The 21,892-nt window shown below is 42.8% G+C and overlaps 1 protein-coding gene across 1 annotated transcript in view; it reads right to left on the bottom strand.

Moving 5' to 3' along the window:
- The window catches only part of IL1RAPL2 (interleukin 1 receptor accessory protein like 2), a 451,202-nt gene that overhangs the window by 398,369 nt on the left and 30,941 nt on the right, over window positions 1-21,892 (bottom strand). Inside the window, exon 3 of the mRNA XM_036739832.1 lies at window positions 16,665-16,851. Within this exon, the coding sequence (XP_036595727.1) occupies window positions 16,665-16,851 (187 nt within the window). The remainder of the gene's footprint in view (window positions 1-16,664; window positions 16,852-21,892) is intronic.

The raw sequence follows: 21,892 nt of genomic DNA, 5'->3' as shown, positions 1-21,892 counted from the left end.
ATTTTGAAGACCTTACCCCAAGAGCAAGAGTATTCTGGAAGGCAGGCTGCATAAACAAACAACAAGGGGAGGGCTGGGAAAGAGAGGTATGGCATAATGAACAGCTGAATATTCATGACCAGAATGGCCCAGTACGTTTGGTCTGGCAGTACTGCTTCCTACGAGACTGCAAAGGGTGTTCACTTAACCATGTAGTTGATGTTGGGGGAGGCACAGTCATCATTAAACATTCATATAGACACTGAAGTTGGCAAAGTACTCTGCAATCATTTATTCATGGTCCATCCCAACACCTCTGCAAGGGAGGCCATTGCCAAAAGCTCTATTTCAGAAAGGCCCTAAAATCAGTCTCAGAGACTCTTGCAGATTTCTTTTCTCCAGAGGCAGCTGGGTAAAGGAAGGACACAGTGCCATCGTGAAAGCACAAAGACACTTGAGTGCAGTAACGTGAGTGGAAGGGGACTACGCTTCCGGGGCCATATCTTTCAATGGCCGATAGCTCTGGGAGGCAGAGGGAATCTTGTTACCAGGTTATGATGGCTCAATTCTTTGAGTGTACAGGGAGCCATTTTCCCATTATTATGCATTTAACCAGAGGGGGAAGAAGGTAAGATGTAGCCTGCTAGGCCTGGCTATTTGGTTCAGTGACCTGGGATCTTGGAGCTTTGCCCATCCTCCCTCTAGAGGCTACCCACAATGTGACTATAGTTGCTTACTATTCACATGGCTTCTGGGGACCATCACTACTCAAGTACCATCGAGGCACCCTCTATCATGGTCAATGAGTGTCAAGTGAAAGCAAACAGAGAAAAGGAATCCCTAAGACAAATTAACTGGTCCTTACAACATAAGGAATTAAACAGGGGCAGTGAATAGAGCACTGTCTCTGGAGTCAGGAGGACATGAGTGCAAATCCAGACTCAGACACTTGACATATTTACTAGCTGTGTGACCTTGGGCAAGCCACTTAACCCCAATTGCCCTTCCTTCCCCACTCCAAAAAAAGAAAGATAAGTCCTTGCAGAGGGGTGGTGTTCACTTTGTCCCTCCTCTATCATGTCACGTACCTTATTGGCCATCTACCTCTCCAAACAATGAAATAGTAGCAAAAGTGGCATGGTATAGTGGCTAGAGAGCTGGTCTTGAAGCCAGAAAACCTTGGGTTCAAGTCTTATCTCTGAAACATATTGGCTGTGTAACCCTGGGCAATTCTCTGAGACTAGAAGTTAGAGAGAAGGTGACGACCTGCATTGGGAGTAGGAATTTTCTTCCCCGGGAGTCCCTTCTACAGGTGAAATCAGAGGTCTAGTCCCCAGCTGTATCCCTTCTGAGGCCTAAGCTCTGGGTGGGCAGATGCTGATGTGACCTAAGAGACTGAGGCACCATATTGGTGTCTTCTCTCACTGTAACACAATTTGTGCTTTTACATCAGTGAGGGTTTTGACAATGAAAATGGTACTTCGGTTTATGAGGATCATATTTAAGAGTGATGCTTCCTTTATGTCCAGGCCAACAACCTGCCTACAATGGTAGAGAGTAAATAAAAGTAATATCACCTAGGAACTCTAGATGTAACCCCTTCCCTGCCCAAGGTGGTGGTGGCGGGGCTGGGGGGTATGCTTACAAAAACAGAGAAGAGTTTGTCTGAAATTATAGTAGGTACTATGTATCTTGCGGGACTTGTCACCTTTAGGAGACTTGCAGTGAGCTAAACCTTCGGCTATATGGTTGCTAGGGTTGGGGGAGAGGAAGAGGAGAGACAGACAGACACAAAGACACACACTCACACACACACACACACACACACACAAACACACATACATACCCCATCTGGCTGGCCAAGTCACTATATAATAACAATCCACAAACATGCTCACTCCTAGCTCCCGACCCTGATCAGCTCGGATTTCCAAAGAAACATTCTGATGGTCATTAAACCAAAATATGACCCCCTTGGGCATTTGGGGGCAGGGAGGAAAATGAAAACAAGTCTTCTCTGCTTTAAAATGGGCTTTGGCTTTGGGGGTGGGGCAGATTCAATGGAAAACAAACTGGGAGTCCCTCCTTCTGTTCCCTTTCATCTCCCTTGGTCCCCTTGGTCTGCCCCACCAAGTCACTTAAGCCCACATCAGGATTATTGTGTTTGGCTCTAGGCTCCATGTTTCAGGGAGGATGTGAGCATGTTCTGGAGAGTGTCCACAGCAGGGTGAGCAGGAGAATGACAGATTTTGAACAAGGGATGCTTAGACCAGAAGAGATTCTGGAGGCGTGCACTTATGCGTATGTGCATGCATGTGTGTGTGTGTGCGTATGTGTGGGCGTGCACGCATGTGCATATGTGCATGTGTGTGTGTGTGTGTGTGTGTGTGTGTAGACAGAGGGGGAAGACAGGGAATTGAGGAATCTGATCATTGTTATCAGATATCCAAAGAGTTGTTCTGTTAAAAAAATAAAAGGGGATCAGACTTGTACTGGGTAAGCAAAACCAGTAGCAAAGCTAGTAGCATGGGTTGGGAGGGAGGCAGAGCTGTCCAACAAGGGAATGGCTTGCCTCTTGCAATAGTGAGTTCCTTGTTGCTAGAATTCTTTGTGAAGAGACTGGCTTACTATTTGGTGGGGGTGTTGCAGAAAGTTGGATTCAATTACATCCAAGTTTTCTTCCTGCTTTTCAAAATTTCTATAATTATGGATAGTGATTGACCTGTGATTTTACTGAGGTAGGGAATTTCAGATAAGGAATCTCTCCTTAACAGTTCCAGCAGGGGGAAGCTAGGATAGAGCATGGGCCCTGGAGGCAGAAGGACCTGAGTTCCAATGTGGCCTGACACACCTCCTAGCTGTGCAACCCTGGGCAAGTCACTTAACTCTGATTGCCTCCCCCCAAAACCCCCAAAACAATGCAGCCAGGCACCTTTTCAGAAACCAAGAGATTTCCCTGGAGCACCAAAAGGTTAAGCAACCTGATGAGTGTCACACAGACAGTACACAAAAGAGGTGGAGCCTGAATTCAAGTCTTTCTGGCATCAAGGCCAGTTCTCTATCCTCTATGCCATGCTGTTTCTCATGATTATTAGTATTATACTGTAAGCCAGGAGATCCTTTATTATCTTAAGTAATTCCTTCCAATAACTTCATGAGCTAAGTAGAGCTGACATTATTCTCCCAGTCTTATCAATGAGGAAACTGAGGCACAGTTTTCAGCCAAATGACTAAGGCACACATCTATTTAGTGGCAGAACTACGGAGTCCCATGATCTGCCTCCTAGTCCAGAGTTCTCCCTGAGAGACTGCCTCTCCCCAAGGTGCAAATTGTCATGTAAGAGCTGTCCTTTTTGGCCAGTGCCAGCCTAGGCATGAATACTGACCACCTGGCAGCTCTCTGTGTCCCCCCTAGCCCCTGTCCTACTATGTAATGATCCCACTTTAGAATTTGTGCTTTGGTCCAGGTGTCCTTCCAGGGATTCAGTCTGTCTCACTGTTCACAGTTATATCCATTCCCATGCTCCTCCATGGATGGCCACGACATCCTCTGATTCTACTCTTCATGAAGCCAGTTTAGTACCTTGATGTTAGCGGACTGGCCAAGCCTCACTGCTAGGACGTTTTCCACTGCTCATATTCTAGGACAGATATGACTCATGGAGGTTGGAACCAGACTGAATATTGGCCCAGTCCATTGTTAAGCAGCTAATTATCTGTGTCTCTGGAGGTCACTGTTTATACCCACAAGATGCTACAGACCTGGGCTGACCATAGGTAGAGAGCTCATTGTTCATATATGATTAGGGAATTTGGATTAAAGCATCAATAGTTTTTGCTAAAAGAAGACATTATCAGTCATCGATACTTTAGGTAGAATTAATTTTTCTGCTTAATCCTGGAGAAATTATGGTCCTCATAGTGTTAGGACTTAGGACATGGGAATATCTTTATTGGGGGGGAGGTGAGGGGTGGTGAAAGAGAGGAACAGAGTATCAGAAAGGTGGGAGACTGTAGACAAGGGGTGATACATATGTTAACATGGCCAATGTGTCGATCTGTTTCCTCAATTGTATCCCTTTGTCTGAGTGTAGTGGGGATGGTGGTATGTTGTGATGCTGATTCTGTGTCACTACCCTACTCAATAAACTCCAATGGCTCCCTATTGCCTCTTGGATCAAATATAAATGCCTCTCTTAGGCTTTTAATATATTTCACAAGGTGGTCCCAACCAACCACTACATTCTGCACTTTGCGGCACAGCTTTTCTAAGTTACTTGTACATGGCATCTTGGTCTCTGTACCTCCTCACTTGCAGCGCAGAGAGTCCCTCTCTTTCTTCAAGAGTGTAGCTCAAGGGCTACCTGCTAGATGAAGTCTCTCCCAAATAACCCCATAACTAGTGCTATCCCTCGCAATCAATACTCTTTTATTCTGCATATACTCATACGTGTACCTGTTGTCTCCCTTAGAATAGAAACTCCTTGAGAGTGGGAATTGTTTCAGCCTTTGTTTTTGTTTTCCCTGGGCCTACCACATACTAATTGCTTAATAAATGATTGCTGAATGACTCTGAAACCTTAAAAGGCTTTACAATAATTTTTTTTTTACCATGATGATGATCCATCGTAGGAGAATAAGAAATCACAAGTAAGGCAGATAGGAAGAAAAATGGGTGAAAACAGCATCGTAGAAGGAAAAGTATGAAAGAATATCCAGGAGGAGGGATGCCAAACCTACAGAGAGGTGAGGTAGGATGACCACTAAGGAAAGGCCATTGGATTTCGAAGTTGAGAAACGACTGGTAACCTTCAAGAGAGGAGCTTGAGCTGAGCAGTAGAGCTAGAAGCCCGACTGATCTGATTGCAAAGGCTTCAAGAAATGAGTAGGAGGTAAGAAAATGGGGGCTATTAAGGAATGCAGATGATGTTTCTAGTAACTTTAATGGCTACTGTTTGGATTACCGGCTCCCTGATTAAATTTCTGACTAAAGTTTGTTTTTTTTACCATTGTTTAATTCCCTGATAATTTCATCATACACTTAAACTATTGAAAATTATTTTTCAAGGTAGATTTAAGGTTGATGTAAGGAAAATCTTCCTACCAACTAGAGCCTACAAAAGTGGAATTGACCATGTTAGGTTGGCAGTCAGTTTTGTCACATTGGTACTCTTCAAGCAAAGGATGGATGGCCACTTGTCAATCGTGTTGTGGATGGGCCAAACTAAATGTCAAGTGAGGTCCCCTCCAGCTCTGACATTCTATGAATAGTCAATCCAATACATGTGACTTGGTGGACACCACATCTCTGGTTCCTTGGGGGACCTGGCATGCCCCCTCTGTCCCTCAAACATCTGAGAACCATCTCCACTGGTTGGAGATAAGTGGGGGAAGCATGGCTTCTCTTACTGTCCCCTCTCCATTCAAACAAAGAGGAGGTGTCAGGTGTTAACCCTGACATTACCACGGAAAATGGCTAGAGCTGAGGACACCTTGTGATAAACTGGAGCCAATGCCCTCTTCCTCTTTTTTCAGTCCTTCCAGAAAAACCACCCATTCTCAATCTTAAACATACTAATTTCTCCAGATCCAGGAAGATTAATTAGCAAAGTCCAAATGGAGCCTCTTTGCTTCAGAATTAATAATGCCAAGTCCTTTAACCTTTCCTCACATGACCAAAAATTTGCTGATCTTTTTTGTTGAACAATATGTTTTTCTTTCTGAAAATGAGCATGAGAGGTTGGTGCTAGAAGAGATGTTTTAACCTTTAAGAATTTCAGAAGTATAAATGCTACAAACTTATAAAAACATTTGGAAGGTTAATTACTTAGATATTTCTTGTTAAAATTTAATGTGACCATCAACTTGCACTATACAATTATCCCTTCCACATCAGGGGCTTAGGGGCACAGTGCCCCCATGATCTTGAAAATCTGTGTCAAACTTTTTGGCACTCCTTTCGTACCAGAGAAGACGACTAATTTTTTTTGCATTCTTCTAATAAACTTTTACTTTTTACTTATTTTAACTTTAAAAAAGAAATTGTGTATATTTATAGTATTAAAAGATAAAATATTATACATATATTTTATGCGTTTCTGGATTCCTAAGCTTTTTCTGTGTCATTTGCTTTCACGTGTTGTTTGTGGCTTCTGCAAAGCTTCCAAAAAGTTCCAATTTAATTTCTTACGCCAACCCGTAATATATTGAAACCACAATGGGGAAAGTCGCGATATGGAAGGTACAACTATATATTACTCTTGTCAGTTTTTGAGCTTTTAAAAAACTTCCAACTGTTGTTCAGTGATTGAATGGATTGTATCTGTAATCTCAGCCTTAAGATAAAGTAAAGAACAAAGTTTTGATGTGGATAGGACAGTTTTGACATGATCCCACAAGAAAAAGTCTAACAGAGGTAAATCTAGTAACCAAGGTGGACTGAGCAAAGAGGCCCTCCTCTATGGACCTGCCAGTCTGAGAAATTTTCATCCAGAAACATTCACACATGCAATGAATAATGACAGGGTGTCCTGTCTCAACATTAAAAGAAAAAATATTCGATATACATAAAATGAAATAAGTATAAAATAAATTTAAATCATTAAACTTTCTAATGATGTTTTTTAAGCTTGTAGCATTTATACTTCGTAAGTGATTAGGGCTCAAAATTGCCCAAAGACTTTTAGTGTCACACCCTTTATGACTTTCTTTCCTTTGCCCCACTCATTCTAGTAGTGTAGAGGAATATAGGATTCTATTGATCTCCGCCTCCTCCCTCTTCTCCCTAGGGCTGAGAACAAATCAGAGGCTTGGCCTGGCTCTTTTCATGTTCTTTCTCTTTCTGTCTTTCCGTCTCTGCTAGGAATCTAGGAGTCCATGCGTTCTCAGGCTCAGGCATGCTCCAATGAGCTGAGGAAAAGAACTCATCTATTAATAATTGGGCATTTAGTAGGCTTAGGATTTTAAGGATTCCAAATTCCCATATAATTTAAGTGCTGGTGAACCCCAGTAAATACATCTCTCTCCAGAGGAAAATTTTACTGTGATCTGAGGGGCTCAGCTTAGCAGTCCCATCATGACTGATGTTACCAGGATATCCTGACATCTCAAACTGTTTTGGGGGTACAGCAGATCCAATGGCTGGTGGAAGTTGGGATGGCTCCCTTTTTCTAATCGGCAACATAGTAAGTCCTCAGACTGAGGCTTAACTGTATTCATAGAAAAAACACTCTCTAGCAACAGGTCCCACGCTTGAGACTGATTCCAATGTAAATACCATCCACATTTATGATGCACCTACTATGTACAGGACCATGTGAGGGGCATACAAATATATTAAAAATAGCTAAAGATAATAGCCCCCGTGGCACGTTAAAATTTGCAAAGCATTGTACATAGGATTTAATTTGATCTTTCTCACCATCCTGTGAGGTAATGCAGCTAGGTATCTCAGTGAATAGAACATCGGGCCTGGAGTCAGGAAGATCTGAGTTCAAATCTAGCCCCAGACACTTACCAGCTGTGTGACCCTTATTGTGATTGCCTTAATCCACTGGATAAGGAAATGGCAAACCATCTTTGCCAAGAAAACCTCATGGCCAGTATTGCCATGCTATGGTTCACGGGGTTGGACACTGAACAGCAACAACAAAAGTACTATTATTATCCCCATTTTACAGAAGGTCAAACTGAGAGAATAAAGCAAATGGTTAAGAAAGAGGCATAATCTTCAAGGACCTGAAAGTCTAGTACAGAGATTAAGGTAAATCCATAAGTAAAGAAAATACAAATAGAATGATAATACAATACTTGAAGGTACACAACGAAAATTCCAAGTTATCTCATTTAATCCTCAACTTGATCAGGTGGGGGCTATGACTATCCCTTAGAGATGAAGAAGCTGAGACTGAGAAAGAGGTGAGTAGCTAAAGGCCAGCGAAACTACCAAGTGATTGAATGAGGCCTGGAGCTCAGGCCCACCAACTCCACTGATCCTCACCGCCATCCTGCCCACACCAAAGCTTCACAGCTCATTTTCCTGCCAAGAAAATGAAACCCAAGGCTGGAAAATTTCAAGTGACTTAAGAGAGGGTCCCAAATGAGACTCGGTTTCTATTTTAGGGTAACAACCACAGTTAGCAACTATGCAATTTTTAGTTAGCAATTTTTCCTAGTGACCCCCCTAGGAAGGAAACAGGGTAGGAACTGATACACCCATTTTTCAGATGAGAAAACAGACTCAGCGAGCTGAAGAGACTTGTCTGAGCTCCCAGAGGTAGTAAGTGACACAGCTGGAATTTGAACCCAGCCTGGGTGGTTTGCCTTCATGGCCACTGCTTTTTAGATGTGCTCTATTACAGTGTCTCTCAAAATTGCTGACTACAAGTTCTTAAGTCTAATGGTAGCCATGCTTTGCCATGACAGCATTTCTACTTTGTGTGGCCTGTGGTACCATAAGGTCTCACCAAACCACATTTTCCTTTTTATAAAAGTCAAAATGAAGAGCAGCAAAAATGGAACGTTTTCCGTGCAAATATCAAGTCTACCTGGAATATTAGCATTCACTTAAATGACTTTCCCTGCTGTATTGAGTTTTTGAGTCTGGCCATATCCACCACAACTCCTTCTTTCCAATGAAACGGTATACTCCGGGATAGAGCTGACTGTGAGCCACCAGATACAGAAATTAATTGGTAAAAAGCATATTGAAACGAGGGAGAGAGTAGCACGCTCATTGGCAACATATGGCGGGGTGATGGTGCGGTGGGGGGGAATTCTGAACTGCACCTTGGATACCAGATGACTTCTTTACCAGAGTCAGATGGCCCTGACATTTTGCCAACAGCTTCCTGGCCAACAGGAAAGCAGGCGGATTTGTCTGAATTTGCATTTCCTCCGAAGCCTTCCTCACTTCTTCTGCCTAATGCACAATTATTTCACTTGTCATCATGGAATGCTTTCCATTTCTGATACCAAGGAATGGTGGCTCCTATCCATGGGGGAAAAGCTGATCTAGCTCTTTTATCCCCCTCCACTGTGTTCAACGCTTTGCTGACCTTCCATATGCCCTCTGGGAACTTGAACCCCTTGAGAGAGAACTGTCTGAGAAGGGATTAGGCTAACTCTGTGTGATGGGCTAGCCAAGGAACACTCTTCCTCAGAACAGAAATGAGCATGCAAATAAGGAAAGAGCACTGTCTCTGGAATCAGAGGATATGGGTTCGATTCCTGGCTCTGAGGATTACTATCTGTAATGGGCAGCATGGCAGTATGGATCCAGTGGTTGTTGTTGTCCATGACCCCACTTGGGTTTTTTTGTCAAATATACTGGAGCCCATTTGCATTTCCTTCTCCAGCTCATTTTACAGATGAAGAAACTGAGGCAAACAGGGTAAAGTGACTTGCCCAGTGTCACACAGCTAGCAAGTGTCTGAGGCCAGATTTAAATTTAAGAATATGAGTCTTCCTAATTCCCAGCCCAGTGTGCTATCCAATGTAGCACTACCTAAGGGGCCCCCTGAGGAACAGTTAGAGAACAGACTTCAGAGTAAGAAAGCCTTGGGTTCAAGTTCTGCCTCTGACATATTACAGGCTGAGTGAAAACTCACTTAACTCCTCAATATTCAAGGTAACTCTCTAAGACCAGGAATTGCAGGCTAGATGCTACCTTGCATTGAAGAATCATGGGCCTCCGTTTCCTCTTCTGTAAAATGAAGTGACTGATGTACGTGGCCTCTGAATTTCCTTTGAGATCTATGACCACATGCGTGACTTTGGGCAAGTCTCTTGGGGCTTCAGTTTTCTCCTCTGTAAAATAAGGGTATTGTACTTAATGGACTTTGAAGTCCTCTCCTGCTTTACACCTAGGATCCTCTTATCTATGAAGCCAGGAGTCAGTGTTCAAGGCAGAGAGGGCTGATGGGATTTCAAGAGGAGCTGATTTCTCACCAAGGAACATCGGTTATATTATGGCAAGCATGGAGAGTAGCATGTGGGGGAATCAGGGAAACAAATTGAACTTAATAAGCAAAAATCTCACAGGTAGGAGTAACTCCATTCTTGATAAGCTTGCCAAGCTGGACCAATTAGCAGGCATCTATTAAGTACCCACTATGTGTGTGGTACCATGCTAGGTGATGGAAATACAAAGACAAAAGCATGCCCAAGCATCAAGAGAAGGTAAGTGAAGTTGTGGATTGACTTTGCCATGGCCCACACCTTGGTTTGATCCACTGGCATCAGCCTGGGCAGACCGCCACTCCCTAGGGCATAACGTAGACAAAAGAAAAAAGGAGAGAGAGAGTCAGGCCTCCCTAGACCGTGCCTTACTAGGAACCTGCTGTGTGACCTTGGATGGGTCCCTTCACTCAGGTGTCCCACAATTTTCTACCCATAGAAAATGACTCAGATGGTCTCAAACATCCTTCATGACTTCTAGTATTCTATACTTCCACTGCCATCTTTCACTCTTTGCTAAGGACTTGGCTCACAGTTTCTTCTGTGAATAGGCAACTAGAAAGACAGAAAGGAGTCAAGTAGGGGCCATTCCTTATAACTATTCTTGCCATTTTCCACTCTAATTCATTCGAGCACCTTTGGGACACAACACGCTAGGTATTTGAGAACAGAGACAATTTTCCATGAAGGAATTCATTCTGGTCCAGAAGTGGGAGGTGGCGCAGTGGTAAAATCACTGCACTGGGGACTCAAAAGACTGGTTGGAAACCCAGCTCTCCTAGTAACTCTCTTGACCTTGGGCAAGTCATTGAACTGCTGTAAGTTTTAGGCAAAATAACCAAGCATTTCTAGACCTAACTCCTATAAGCCTGTAGGTACACACAATGGCTATTTAGGCTGCCAAATCTTCCCACCTAAAGAATTCCCACCCCATGTAATTAAGTCCAGTCTTTTTGGCATTTACTGGGCTACTGAAACATGAATCTAGATGAATTCCAATGAAAGGCCTTCAGTATCTGCCAGAAGCTATGTAGCAAAGGGGAAGCAACTGCCACACTCATGGGAAGCTCATTACATTTTGAGATAGTCTTAATTGTTGGGAAGTTTTCCTTTCCATCAGCACACTCGATCCATTGCTCCTAGGCCTGCTTTCTGGAGCCAAAAAGAACAAGTGGCCAATCACTCATCCACACGACAGCCCTTCACATACTTGACCTTCCTAAAGCCCAGCTCTGACTATGTCACACTGCTCCAGACCCCACGTCCCCACGCCCCCTCACCCCCTCAATAAACTCCAGGAGTTCCTGATCACTTCCAGGATCAAATATAAAATCCTCTGGCTTTTAAAGCCGTCCCCAACCCGGTCTCTTCCTGCCCTTCTAGTCTTCTTATACCTAACTCCCACATACCATATGTTCCAGTGACACTGGCCTCTCTGTTGTTTGAACATGACACTCCATGTCCTGATTCAAAGCATTTTCACTGGCTGTCCCTGATTCCTGGAACTCCCTCCCTCCACACTTCCATTTTCCTGGCTTCCCTCAAGTCTCAGCCAGAATTTCACTTTCTACTAGAAACCTTTGCCAATAATCCTTAATCCTAGCACTTTCCCTCTGAGATTATTCCCAATTTATCCAGCATATATCTGGTTTGTAAAGAGTTGTTTTCATGTCCCATTAGACTACGAGCTCCTCGAGGGCAAGGACTGTCTTTTGCCCTTCTTTATATCTCCCGAGTTTGGCAGGGTGCCTGGCATTTAAGAAATGCTTATCCACTGATTGACTAGTTTGTTCTTTTCGATCGCTGCTTTCCATTCTAAATATTCCCTGACCACATCTTTAATCACACATTTTAGAGTTTTCCTAGAAATTGAAATCAAGTTCACTAGTTTATAGTTTGAAGCGCCATGCTCCTCCATTCTTAAAAACGGAAATTGGGATATTTGCCTTCCTCTAATCCTGTGGTATCTTTCAAAGACAGAGGCAGCTATCCAGCACAATGTGTAGAGTGCTAGACTAGGATTCAGCAGGGCCTGAGTTTGAATCCTGCTGTAGACACTTTCTAGCTGTGTGACTCTGGACAAGTTGTTAAACTTTTCTCAGCATCAGTTTGTTTCTGTCTTTTTTGGAGGGAGGAAGGCAAGGCAATTGGGGTTAAGTGACCTGCCCAAGGTCACACAGCTAGTGTGTCAAGTATCTGAGGCTGCATTTGAACTCAGGTCCTCCTGACTCCACAGCCAGTGCTCTGCGTTCATTGCTCCACTTAGTTGCCCCTAGCATCAGTTTCTTAATAATAAAATGGGGATAATAACAATGCCTCCCCCTCCCCCCTTCATATATACATATACTGCTGCTACACCACCCACCCTAATCCCTTTGAATAACATATTCCATTCCATTCCAAAGTCGGAACCCTGGGTCCCATCACATTAAGCCTCCATAATACCTATCAGGCCAACTCTGTGCTCTTATGTCAGGATCTCTACTTATTCATATTTGCCTGTTACTCACACTTTATGTATCACTGTATAAACATCTGTGACTGTAGATTTTATTACTGGTTTCATTCTTGAATCTTGTCTCCTATGAACTTCTGGGTGTCTCAACTCTTCATTGTAGCTATTCTCTATGATATCTAGGTTGGTGGATATACATAAGTGGCTTTCTACTTTTCCCTTCCTTTTCAAATCAAAGCCTTTTTGATTAGATTTACAAGATACATGGCAAATACATTCTCTTAGGAGGTATAATCTATTCCTGGCCAACAGTCTATTATTCCTGTATTTTAAGCTGAGGACCACAAATCCAAATCCTTTTTTCAGATACCATCATCATAACCAGATTTTTCATTTATGAAAATCCATTTCCTTGGATTGGTGGCAGAGATGAAAATACTACCTTGGCCCAGAAGGTCTCGGGTTCCTCGCTCAAGTCTTCCTAATCCTCAGCAAGGCTTGGACTAGTCTTTCTGCTAGCATCGTTTGTGTCTGTGTGAATAATCAGCAATCGGCCGGCTTAACTAGGCTAGGAAGGCTTCCTGTCTTATCATTGACACCTGCACTCACAACAGCAGACCTCATTCACAGCAGCCTCTAAGCAGCCACCGAGAAAACTAAGTCGAACCCAACATATCCTTGTCTATGGCCTTGCACAGATGGCTCAGATTGCTGCCCTTCCCACCCACTTTAGTGATAATGGGCAGGCTCCAGGGCACCAGTCATGTAAAATGCACTGAAAGCACAGTCCTTGCCTGGCGTGGACAAGAGGAGAGGGGTGACAGCCTCAAGTGATTTGAACAGTCCTACAACAGTGCCTTGGATAGGAAGCTGGACTAGTAAGTTAGTAGCGATGTTAATTCCTAATATCAATCAGTCATTCAATCAGGAAGCATTTATTAAGCACCAATAAATGGAGGTATTGTTGTTTGCCCTTTGTTCTCAGTGGACCATGGCATCAGGAATTTGATGCCACGACTCACAAGTGAATTGGATTTAAGTGAGGGAGGGCTGTGCAAAATTACCAGCCTCACTTTCTCCTCCAGCACCATCTGGGTCCAGTGGCCAGATGTAGATCAGGATGACAGGAGATGGCCCCCATGGGCCAAATGGAGGAGTAAAGTACAGTGGAAAGAGGACTAGATGAGGAGTTAGGGGTCTTGAGTTTGACTAAGTCAGTTTACTAATTTAAGAAGACTGTTACTGTGTGACTTTAGGCAGGTCATTTAACATTTAAAGACCACAGTTTCCTTGGCCCCTTGCAGCTATAGTACGATGAATCTATTGTAACCAGGGGTAGGATTTATCACTTTCCTGGGCCTCAGTTTCCTCCCTTGTAAAAAACAAAGATGTTTGACTAGATGGTATCAGATGTCACAAGTGAATCACCCCATCCCATAATTCTAGGTGTCCTTTAAGCCAATGGTAGCAAACTTAAATACAAATGGGAACCACAAATCCACATAGAAGGATCCTTGTCCACCACAAAGCAATGTACTTTGAAAACGTAATGTTATCTTTATTTGACTGTATTTTTATTTATTTCGTTAAATTTTTCCCAATTATGGTTTAATCTGGTTCTGGCCCACTAGGGAGTGTGGCAGGCCACATATGTGTTTAACACCTCTGCTCTAAGACCACATCCTGAGCCCTCTTTTCTTTTGATGACTTTATCAGCTCCCCTGGGGTCAATTATTTCTATCTAGACAACTCACAAATCTATACAGCCAGCCCCATTTTCTCTCCCGAACTCCAGACCTGGCTGTCCCTTACGCATTTCAAAAATTCACCTTGTCCAAAACCACTCAGTAGTTTCCCCTCTAAATGACTCCTCTTCCAGACTTTTCCTCTTTCTTTTGGGGGTACTAACATTGTCCCTGATGGACAGGGCTCTCCTCATATTTAATTGGTTACAAATTCCCTACAATTCTACCTCCCTAACATCTCTCTGCTTTCCTCCTGTTATATAACCAGTACCCTAGTTCAGACCCTAATAGCCTGTTAATTGGATTACTATAATCGCTTCTTAATTGGTCTCCCTGCTTCTAGTTTCTAATCTCTTTAATTCATCAGCTACAAGACTGAGAAAATAATCTTCCTAAAGCACAGGTCTGACCATGTCAAGCCCTTGCTCAAAAACCCCCAGTGACTTTCAATTTCCTCTAGAAAAAAAGAATTCCTCAGGCTGATTTTGAAGCTCCTCTAACCTTCCTTAAAAACGTTATTTCATACTACTGAACTTTGTGAACTCTGTAATTCTTATTTACTCATTTCAGTCATGTCAGACTCTTCATGACCCCATTTGAGGTTTTCTTGGCAAAGATACTGGAGTGTTTGCTATTTCCTTTTCCAGCTCATTTTACAGAGAAGAAACTGAGGTAAACAGGGTGAAGTGACTCGCTCAGGGTCACACAGCTAGTAAGTGTCTGAGGCTGGATTTGAACTCAAGTCTGTGTCTAGGCTTGGGAGCTCTATCTGCTATGATATATCTGCCCCTTGTGAATTCTGTTCTAGCTAAAAGACCACCAGCTGTCCTTTGGACTCAAAATTGCATCTCCCACCTCCATGCATTTGCACAGGCTGTTTCCCTTGTTTGGAATACAGAGAGTATGTCCTCACCTCTCTGTGGTTTGGAATTCTTAGCTTCTTTCAAGGATAAGCTCAGGGGACACCTCCTACACAATGCCTTTCCTGATCCCCCCTTAGCTGGTAGCACTTTAGACAGCATTGTCAGATTAAATCACAACAGATGGTGGTTTCTCTCTGTAATATATGTGCTCTCTGTCCCAGGGAGCTTCCAAGATAGCTATTTTGCTTCTTCCAAGTTTAAACAATTTTTCATAGGGGTGGCCCATGTCTTGCCTCTGAACATGCCCCAAGGAATCCAACCATGAATGGTTCCAACTGCCCTTAGGATGCCTGGTATCTGACAGGGGTGTGGCCATGCCAACTTTGGACATTAGAAGCCTGAACTCCAAAGAAAGTTAGATTCTCCAGGGCCTTGTGAAAACAGCTTTATGCCACTTGGATTAAGATGTCATTGACTTTGCCATCACTGACAGCCCCTGCAAATGAAACTCCAAAGTTACCTCCAATCAGGTGCATAGGTTAGGTCTTCCTTGTTACCAACTTGAGCTATCCCATCAGGGAAGGGAACATGAGTTCCAGCCTCCATTCTCTGGATTCCTGGATCTCTCCAGGCTTTGGGGTGGTGGTTCTCATAGAGCAGGCTACAAAGAATCCCCAAGTAGGCCTCTGCAGTGTGAATACTGGCACTATACCTGGGCCCACACACGTTTTTGTTGTTGTGTCTTGTCCAAAGCAGTGTCCTTCTGCCCATTCATTCTGCCAAGTTTGGGAATTGTCTATTGTTAGGTAGTTAGGGGGACAGAGTATTGGACTTGAAGTCAGGAGGACCTTGAGTTCGAATCCTACCCCAGACACTTACATGACCCTGAGCAAGTCACTCAATCTTCCCTAGCCTCAGTTCCTGATCTGTAAAATGAGCAAAGGGTTACAAAATGGCAAAACACTCCATTATCCCAAATGGGGTCATGGAGAGTTAGACACTACTGAAAAGACTGAACAACAAAAATATAGGAGGTACAGTGGATAGAGTGCCAGTCCTGGAGTGAGAAAGACCTGAGTTCAAATCCACCTTCAGTCACCTACTTGCTGTGTGACCCTGGGTAAGTCACTTCACTGCTATTTACCTCAATTTCCCCGTCTGTGGAATGGGAGTACTAATAGCCCCTACCTCCCAGTGCTGTCTTGAAGACCAAACTAGATAATGATTCTAAAGCACGTAGCATTTAGTAAGTGCTATATAAACGTTGTGGCTGTTCAGTTGTTTCAGTCACGTCTGACTTCAGGACTCCAATTTGGGGTTTTCTTGGCAAAGATATTGGAGTGGTTTGCCATTTCCTTCTCCAATAGGAATGTTAGCTATCAGCTGTTATTAGCTATTAATTATAAAGTGTTCTACAAACCATATATAGTGGTTATTATTATGATTTTATTTGTAAACCATATATGGTGGTTATTATTATGATGGAATAAGTAGGAAAGAGGGTCTTTGGTACCCACCGAAGGGATGCACAGACAGTCAACACTGGCTCCTAGGAGCTTGCAAAATTTTAAAATAACATTAACAAAAACAACAACAAACCTTCCCCTTCCCCTCTGAGCCTGCCCCTCCCTCCCCCCAAATAAAGCCCTGGCCCCACTGGATTACCTTGTACCACACAACATCCGGTTCCTGCTCAGCGGTTCTATAATCATCCATGTCCGGGCAGACAATCTCTTTTCTTTTTGTGACTTCCGATTTTTCCGAATAGCGGATTTGGCTATTGTAGCACAGTCCAGATTCATTCTCTGCCACCGTCAAGGACATAGACACCTTCATGCAATAGGTTGAGTTTCTGGAAGAAGAGAGAAACAACAAAATGGCTTTACTGAATGCTTACACCTTCATTTCTCTGATTTCTAATTTGAAAGTATTGACTTTCCCATTTAAGATTTCACCTAGGAGGGACTTCCCGCAAGGTGGCTAAACAAGAGACAGTATGTAAAGCCCAATCTCTCCACTCCCCCCACCTATGATCAAACAGTGACTAATGCAGCAGAGAAAGTGATCAAAACAGCAAAAACAGAAAGAAGGGCAAGGAAAGAACTCTGGATAAATAAATTCCTACCAGAAACACAAGAGGTCAAATTACTGGTCTGTCTTACCCAGCCCCATGGTTGACTGCTCCAGGCCCAGGGAAGCAAAGCTACCGGACTCCACCCTTCTGTCCTGCCTTGCCAACATGGTATACCAGGCTCAGGTATTTGTCCACTTCCAATAATCTGGGTATAAAAGATCACGGGACCTTAGATGGTCCCCCTTGGGTGGAAACAAGGTAGCAGAGAAGTGACCTAGAGTTCAAATACAGCCTCAGATATTTACTAGCTGTGTGACCCTGAGCAAGTCACTTAACTTCTACCTGCCTCAGCTTCCTCATCTGTAAAATGCAGATAATATCATCTACCTGTCAGGGCTGTTATGAGGATCAAATGAGATAATATTTGTAAAGTGCATAGCACAGTGCCTGGTACATGGTAAGTGCTCGATAACGTTATTATTTTTAGCTATGATTGGATGGGAGAGGACTTGATCCAACCCTATTGGAAAGAGCCTGAGGGAGAGATCAGGTCTAAGACCAGTCTACTTCATTATCTCACAATGGTAAGAAATATGCCACTGAGAATGAAGTGATAGTAACAAACACTGAATGGTTGACAGAAAAATCATTCTCCTGTTGATATTTCAACGACCATATATATTGGTTGGGTAGGTATGGGGAGGAGGACAGTTAAGACAATATGCATTTCAGAAGGAAAGTTCTAAATTGAAGAAGAAATTTATCTGAGGAAAAAAAATTTATTTTTAAGTGAGTAAACCATCAAAGCAAGGATGAAATATGATGAATAAGTATCATGGAATGAAAGAAATCAATTTAAAAAAAACCCTAATGAAACAGAAATTACTATAGCCACAAAAGAGACTTCCTGCAATCATACATCAAAAATTAATACATAAATAATAATCCTACAAAAATTGCAAGAACCTTCAGAACCTCTAGATTGGTGCAAAAGAGCAATAAAATCGTTGAAAATATAAGGAAATTAGGAAAGAAAGCAATCAAAGAAAAAAGATTAAAAAGACAAGCAAAAAAGTAGAGAATCTAAAACAAAGAATGGGAGTCTCGGAAAAAAAGTTAAGAGTAAATTTAGAACTCAAAAACAGAATAGTAGCAAAAAATTGCCCAAACAATATTAAAAAAAAGGAAGAATACAAGAAAAACAACTGGCCTTGAAGACAGAATTCAGAGATTATTTTATATTCTTTTTTTTAAGCAGGGCAATTGGGGTTAAGCGACTTGCCCAAGGTCACACAGCTAGTACATGTGTCAAGTGTCTGAGGCCTGATTTGAACTCAGGCCCTCCTGACTCCAGGGCCGGTGCTCTACTCACTGCACCACCTAGCTGCCCCAGAGATTATTTTAGAATAAGTTTTTCATAACAACATGAAGAACTTAAAAAAAAACATTGAAAACCAGGAAATAGTATAAGAAAATTACATAGAACTATTAGAAATACAGAGCAAAATACAAACTGATAGAAAACACAGGACTGATACATGACCAGGAAGAAGACAGTGGAAGACAACCATGTACATTCACCTCCATTCTCTTCACAAACTTATAGACCTGGATAATATACCACTCAACTTTCTTTCATTCCATTTGAATGGGCCTGCTTTAATCTATCCCTAATTAGCAAGAAACCTGAATTGTAAGGGATGGAAAACTGATGACCAGCACTCTTTATTGGGAGAAGGGGTTCTACGGGATAGTCACTGGCTTAAAGTAACTATCAAATTGGTGTCTGTCATCAATGGGACCAAACCAGCCAGAAAGGGTCAAGTTGAAGTCAGTCAGGCAAGAGACCATATTCTTGTATGGCTGGGCCACATGTGGAGACTACTGTGCTTATTTCTGGGTGCCAAATTGCAAGATGGACATCCGGAAGCTAGAGAGTGTCCAGAGGAGGCCACCAGGATGGTGACAGGTTCTAAGTTCATACTATATGAGGATCAGTGGAAAGAAATGGCAATTTTTAACCTGGAGAAGAACAGAATTGGGGGTGAGGGAAGGGGTGAGTGGCGACAATAGTTGCTGAGGAGGCAATTGTTCTGTTTGATCCCAGAGGGCAGAGCTAGCAAGAATGGGTAAAAGTTGCAAAAAGGCAAATTTAGATTTGATTTAATGTAAAAGTTCCTAGCCATGGGAGCTGCCCCAAAGTGGAATAAGCTGTACGAAGAGGCAGAGGTTATCCTTCACTGGAGGTCTTTAAGCAGAGGCTGGATGACCACTTATAACTATGACAACTTCTTACTCTAGAACAGAGCTGTCCAAAATGGGGCCCCCGCAGGCCTCATGGGGCCTGCAGTGTGATTTATGGGGCCCACCTACAAGCATAGAAATTTACATAAATGCTTTAGTAAAGGAAGCCGAGCTACAGCAGAGCTCTCACTAAAATGGCAAATCAAAATATATTGTCTATTGTTTCAATAAAAACCTAAGGTTGCACAGACCTGATCTAGAACATCCTCACAGGCCTATACCTCCCTTCTCCCATTGGGGAGTTCCTCCTGGAAGCTCCATTTTGATTAAGAAACAAAACACGTTTTGTTTCTGACTCTTGACTTTGCTACCATGTCCCTAAGTGGGCATACCCCTTCAATCCCTGGTTTTCAGCTCCCATTCCCCCATTAGAATTGAAAATCTTTGGGCAAGGACTGTCTTCTTGCTTCCATTTATATTTCTGGCGCATAGGAGAGTATCTGACATAAAATGCCCCTTTTATGACAAGAGAAAATTCTTCTTTGGGTACAAGCTGCACTAGATCACTCTTTAATCTACAAAATGCTGTTATTCTGAGGCAAAAGCCAACTGGGCTATGCCTTGCCCCTGCTACGTCTGGTTACTTGGGGTTTAATTCTGGGGACCACATTTTTGGAGGGTGACCAGGAAGGATGGGGAGAAGACTGGAAAGCGTGTCTTATGTGGACTGGTTGAAACAACTGGGGATATTCATCCTGTGCCTGCACATAGTAGGGACTTGATAAAAGTTAACAGACTGAATGACTGAAAATGGAAGTCTTGGGGGGGTGGGGTGGGTATGTATTAGTTGTGTTCAAATATCTGAAGCACTGTCCTTGGGAGGACGGATTAGGCTTATTCTGTTTGGTTGTAAAGAAGGGAACGAGGAGAATTGGATGGAAGTTACAGAGGATGGATTAGCTCGATATAGAAGTAAACAACTCTATGGACCTAGAATGGGGTGCTTTGGAAGATACAATAATTATGGCATACAGCTATATAAGGGTTATAAAGTGCTTTACCTATATAACCTATCTAATTTGATCCCCACAATTACCTGGTGAGATAAGTGCTATAGATATTATCATTTCCATCTTACAAATGAGGAAACTGAGGCAGAGAATGATTAAGTGATTTGCTCAAGGTCACACATCTAGTAAGTTTTTTAAGTGGAACTTGAAACCAGGTCTGCCTTGTACTTTATCCATTATACCTTCCTCAAACGCCCATTGGTCACATTAGCCTCACTACCCACCAAATTCCAGGGGCTTCCTATTTCCTCTATAGGATCAATTGAGGTCTAATCCACCATCCTCTCCTACTCAGTGCTGTATTCTCATCTTTTTGACCCCTGGTCCGTTTCCTGTGCCTCGCTGGTTTTGTCAAGTCACAAAGGAGTCCGAGGGTCTTTCTAGCTGGTGGTCATGACCACCTTGGGAGAGGGGTACAGCCAGTCTGAGCCAGGAGGCCTGTGCTGTCAAGTCCAAGGCCTAACCAGTCTGATAGTCTGGAGCTGAGGCTGATTTTTATGAGGTGTGTAATCTTGCCCTGGCCCAGCTCCCACTAACAATCTTGCATTATTTAGATTTTATTTTAAAAAGTGCCCCAGGCCAGTTCTATTTAAAATGTTTCCTGTAACTGGGACCTAAAAATGTTACTTTTCTTTCATTAGATACAATTAGAGCTGTGTAAGGTTGAGGAGCTAGATGGTCTAGTGAGCGAGATCAGGGCTTGTTCCTGCTTATTTCTTAGCACAGCTTGATGAGAACAAAATACCTCCTTGAAACACAGGCATAATGCCATACATTTATTCAGTGAACTTAGACTTTCTCGATGCTTTTACATCTAGTCGATTCTGAGGTCATTAGAGGGGGAAGGGGACAATCCTGATTTTATAGATGAAGAAACTGAGGCCCAAGTAGGAAGAATCATTTTTTGCAAGGTCAGAGAGTGAGTTTTAGCAAAGCCAGGAATTTTATTTAACTTTTATAACACAAAATTGTGATTAAGGGAAACTGTGGATTGATTAGTGGTTCTGGATTCAGCAGAGAGATAGAGCTGCCAGCAGATTTCTGGACAGTTTAAATACACCATCACCACCACCACCACTAAAATATCATGCCTATATCAGATCCCAGCTACATGAACCTGACGTCAATATCATTATGCCCAGCTTTTGATCTGTTTCTTAAACTCTTGGGCTAATTCCTCCTTCTGCACAGTTGGACTACAACAATATTGCTTCTATTTCTGATACCTCTACAACAATTTTGCTTTAATTTCTCCCTCTGTGGATCCTCAGTGAAGTATTCTCCATCGTATTTTCCCCCCTTGAGTCTCAGATTTCCACATTTGTGTATATACATACATGAGTCTAATCTGCCACTGCTTTTATCTACTGTGTTCCTTTTTGAAAAAAGTATGGCCTTCCAGGATTACATACTAGCTGCGAGTTCTATTGTACCCAATCTCTGTGATACCAAGGAGTTTCAATGGCCCTCATGTTGCCATGTGACCTTTCCATCCAGAATTTACT

Source organism: Trichosurus vulpecula, chromosome X, assembly GCF_011100635.1.
Source record: "Trichosurus vulpecula isolate mTriVul1 chromosome X, mTriVul1.pri, whole genome shotgun sequence".
Classification (NCBI taxonomy): domain Eukaryota; kingdom Metazoa; phylum Chordata; class Mammalia; order Diprotodontia; family Phalangeridae; genus Trichosurus; species Trichosurus vulpecula.
This window is presented reverse-complemented; position numbering and strand designations above follow the sequence as displayed.